At 40.3% G+C, this 4,565-nt stretch overlaps 1 protein-coding gene across 5 annotated transcripts in view; it reads left to right on the top strand.

Annotated features, from left to right (window-relative positions):
- Positions 1-4,565, top strand: part of neo1a (neogenin 1a) — a 147,843-nt gene that overhangs the window by 137,219 nt on the left and 6,059 nt on the right. For 3 of the 5 annotated variants that reach the window (XM_035651822.1, XM_035651819.1, XM_035651823.1), the window contains exons 19-23: positions 1,024-1,131; positions 1,618-1,812; positions 3,534-3,602; positions 3,779-3,917; positions 4,122-4,366. In XM_035651822.1, the coding sequence (XP_035507715.1) occupies positions 1,024-1,131; positions 1,618-1,812; positions 3,534-3,602; positions 3,779-3,917; positions 4,122-4,366 (756 nt within the window). Of the gene's footprint in view, positions 1-1,023; positions 1,132-1,617; positions 1,813-3,243; positions 3,277-3,533; positions 3,603-3,778; positions 3,918-4,121; positions 4,367-4,565 lie in introns of all 5 variants that reach the window. The other 2 variants (XM_035651820.1, XM_035651821.1) reach the window with 2 other exon arrangements.

The raw sequence follows: 4,565 nt of genomic DNA, 5'->3' as shown, positions 1-4,565 counted from the left end.
CTTTCATACAAAAAAATATATACATAATAATAAAAATAATAATAATAATAATAAATAAATAATAATAATAATGATAATAATAATAACAATAATAATAGTACAATTTCCTGTTAAAACAAATTATTTGTTTTCATGTTTTTTTCTTGATTTGCAAACCAATGGCCTGGCGTCTCAGCCTGAGGATCAGTAGAGCCACAAACTAAGACCTGGCCCTTTAATTGGTTTAAGCTTATAGAACAAAATTCATTTTGTTGTAGTTTTGTTGGACAAACGTTATGTTGCCTTTTGCTTGCCGCAATATCTGAAGTATGACGGTTAATTATTTCTCTCGCCTGAGTCAGCTGGATCAAAACTGCATAAATTGACTGTGTTAGTGGTACAATTGCTCACAGTACTGTCACCATAGTAACATGTTGTCCTTCTAAATCCCGCGGCCATTCTGTATTGAAAATATATAAGCCCTTGAGTATTTGTATAAGATTCCTGCAGTGCTCCGTATCTAACACTGAAGATACTAAAATCTGCAAGCTGTGAAGTATCAGAGCCCATACTTCATTGTAAATTGTAATTGCTGAGCTAGAAGTTGCTCGACAATAAACCAGACATTAAAAACAAAAATAAATTTTCTTTGAACCTGCGTTTTTATATGCATTATTGTATGAAGATTTATTAGACCATTAACTAGAAGTTTTAGTTGTTTTTATTATAGAGAGCAGAATAGCCAGTTTTCAGTTCTGCCCAGCCAGGTGTTTGTGTGTGTGTGTGTGTGTGTGTGTGTGCAAGTGACTGGTGATTGGAAGGTCATAAACAAGTAATAAACTTCAGCTCATCGATTTTTGAGGGCAGTCACATAGAGACATAAAAAGCACATACAGTATCCTAAGACTATGTGCTAAGCTGCACATGACACATACAAAGGCACACACAGAGTTTACTCATATCTAATAGTAAAAGTTAAGAGTGAGTGGTGCACTAACTGTTCAACAACTCAATAAATGTCCTGTCTCAACCCCCCCCCCCCAGTTCCCAGCTCCTCCCCCAAAGATGTGACCGTGGTGAGCAAAGAGAACAAGCCTCGCACCATAATTGTCAACTGGCAACCTCCCTCTGAGGCCAATGGAAAGATCACTGGTGAGTCTCTCTTGTGTGTTACACATTTTAAAATATAAATCTCCAGTTCATCCTATATATGACATACAAAATTGTCGGATTCTTGACTGAAATAAAGTCATATTTCTAACTTGTCTTTGATTTGAACCATTTAGACCTCTTTCTAACAACTCTCCATTAAACACTGACTAATGCAATCACATTAAGTTGAGAATTGATGTAAACAAAATGATTACGCATGTAAAATCCAAAAGAAAATGTTTTTTCCTTTCACTTTTCAGACATTTTATGCAAGTAGTGGTCAGAGAACAACATCAATCTCCCATCTGTTCACTGCACTGCAGGCTTTTACTAAAAGTAGATGTAATGCGGTAAATTATATGAATCCAATAAAGAGTGCGATACATGACTGTGATTGTGCAGAACAAAAACATTGTAGTTTCACAGCAATAAAGCCTATGAACATTAACATATTTGTCTCTATCTTTCTGCCCCTCCCTGTTGTAGGCTATATAATTTACTACAGTACAGATGTAAACGCTGAGGTCCACGACTGGGTTATTGAACCAGTCGTGGGCAACCGCCTGACCCACCAGATCCAGGAGTTGACGCTGGACACCACCTACTATTTCAAGATCCAGGCCCGAAACTCAAAGGGCATGGGCCCCATGTCTGAGGCCGTACATTTCCGCACTCCTAAGAGTAAGTTTGAAAGACGAGGCGAGATGGGAACACGATAAGGACCAGTGGTGCAATGAAACTGCATCCACCCCTTTTGCCAGTTCAAGTGTGATTTGATATGTAAAAGTATATAATCCCAGTTTGCACTTCAAGAGTCATATATTGTCCTCAGGAGGTTGGTAGGACTCCTGAAGAGTTAAATGGAGAGAGAATGAATATTGGATTTACATTAGTCAGGTCACCAGAAACACGACTCCAAATGAATGCTAATTTTACTGCGTGTCTGCTTGATGTGTAAACAGGCAACTGTTTGCTGAAACGTCCTACAGCTCTGCTTAAGACAACGTAGAGGGCGGAGTTGGTGGGGCCGTGGTGTTTAAACCTACTACAAGGAGTTTTTAACTGATTATGAAACAGCCTTAGTTTAATTCTAATGCTTCTTTATGACCTGCATATATAAACAAGCGCATCCTCGAGAAGATGTTTCTATGTAGTTATTCTTAATNNCCCTTGAAATCAATGAAATGAGGTTGTAGAAACACTACCACTTTTGCCCGCAGGGGCCGTTCCTTGTTGCTGCTTTAATTTACCATTGAGACGATGAAAAGCAATCCAGGAGCTCCAGTTTTAGTGACATGCTTTTAAATGTTTATCAGACATCACATTTCATGCCGAGCTAAAGTTGGACTATAACAGTTACTCTGCCCTCATTTGATGTGACCAAAACAATCTATTAATGCAGCTTTAAGATTTGACTTTCACTGGCACAACAAAGGTTTGCATAACGGTAGTTAACGTAGATCTTCATATAAAATGGCCTGTTTTGAAAACACATCAAAATCCCAAGTTGATGATGCCCAACAGTGTGCTGCTCTCCAAGGATGCATTTTCCCCTATTAACTTTCTCCCATATGATGTGCCAGTTCTGACTTAAATACATTTCCTAGTTAACACTCTCCTGATGGAGTTTGCTGTGAGAAAGCCTCCTGAGAGCTGAGGCAGAGATGTTTCCCAAGCCTTGTTGATTGCTTGGGGATGATCAAATTACTTCAAAGTCTGGTCAGCAAATCTGTACCCAGCACCAAATGTAAAAAAGCTATTTTAGGTTCAGTTTGACAGTGCTGCATACACCTTGTTTTGTTCTTGTCTGAATATTTTGACAGGGATGCACTATTTACTTAAAATCAATGTGTTTAATTGTACTATTTATAGAATATTTTTAATATAGATTCTCTGCTTTTAATGTCAGCTTGGCTGTGTCTGTAGTACACTGTTGCTGTTTGGTTTTCTCACGATTTTTCATTCTTCTAGTTTTTGCTTCTTTCCTCCTCCTACTTTCCTCCTCACAATCCCCATCTCTCGCTTTATTTGTCTCCCTCGCTGCTCTTTTCAGCTAACCTGTTTTTTGCTTTTTATTGTCTCTCCCTCCCTGCTCTCCTTTGGCCTGTTAAGCTGAGTCCTCTGACAAAATGGCTAATGACCAAGGTAAAATCCCCCTCCACACTTTATCTTTCACAGCTGACTCTGCACCTCGTGTATCTCTCTTTCCAAAGATTTCCTCCTTCTAGGCTGATGAAACCTTGGGCTGCATGTCCGGCGAAATCTATTTGTGCTTGTAGAAATGTTAAAGATTATAATGTATCTCGTGAACTTTTGACAGATAACTAAATATCATAGTAGATGAGGTCATAAAAACACGTAAGGAGAGTTTCATTATAACACATTTTTTTCATTTGAATCAGCTTCAAATCTTCCACCGAAGCCAGGGCCTTCAGGAAACCAACATCCACAGGACCATGGAAATGCAGTTGGTAAGATTTTCCTCCCACCCACTTTTTATTTTGAAATTTGCAATTTGAACCGACTTTTTGGGTCAATATTTTTGATGTAGCGAAATGTGCCGTGTTTTCTTGGTAGTGACTCATCAGTGTCTTTAAAGATGTATTTATAAATGCATCCAGTCTAATCCATTCTTTCTCCTTTTGAGATAAATCAGGGGTGGGAGGCAATACTGAAAATCACATCCTGGTCATTGTCATCATCGTCTCAGTGGGAGCCTTCACCATCATCGTGGTGGTGGTTGGGGCCTTCCTGTGCACACGGCGCACCACGTCCCACCAGAAAAAGTATGGAGCTCAGTCACACTGTTCCCCTTCTTGTCCTCTTTTTTTTTGTATCTCAATTCTCAGTGCTCCTTTCTATCTGCTAACTGTGTTACCAACAGCCCAGCTCCCTCCTGTGTTCTTTGTTCCTTGTACTTTGGCCACTTTGTCACTGTCTCTGTAAATAAGATCAGTCTTTCATCATTACCTCCGTGTTCTCCCCTGCAGAAAGCGTGCTGCCTCAAAGTCCTCAAACGGCTCCCACAAATACAAGGGAAACTCCAAAGACCTGAAGCCACCTGATCTTTGGATTCACCACGAGAGGCTGGAGCTCAAGCCCATGGACAAGTCGCCAGACCCCAACCCAGTCATGACCGAAACGCCAATCCCGCGCACCTCGCAGGACATCACGCCAGCTGACAGCAACCTGGACAGCAACCCCCACCTGCAGCAGCGGCGTAACTCCTACCGTGGTCAGTCTTGCCCCAGGGGGAAGACTTAAAAATGTGATGTTCTTGGAAAGAGATCAAAGTGAAATGTCACCCTTACTGCCTGAGCTTACATGCATAATAACACTGAGCAAACTTCTTAAAGTTTGGCTGGCAGACAGGAAAGTACATTTTGGAAGGTTGACTAAGAAAACAGTTGGTTTTTTAAGGCAGGAAATGTGTT

This window comes from Morone saxatilis, unplaced genomic scaffold (genome assembly GCF_004916995.1).
Source record: "Morone saxatilis isolate NCDOM2014 unplaced genomic scaffold, NCSU_SB_2.0 Contig11, whole genome shotgun sequence".
Classification (NCBI taxonomy): domain Eukaryota; kingdom Metazoa; phylum Chordata; class Actinopteri; family Moronidae; genus Morone; species Morone saxatilis.
This window is presented reverse-complemented; position numbering and strand designations above follow the sequence as displayed.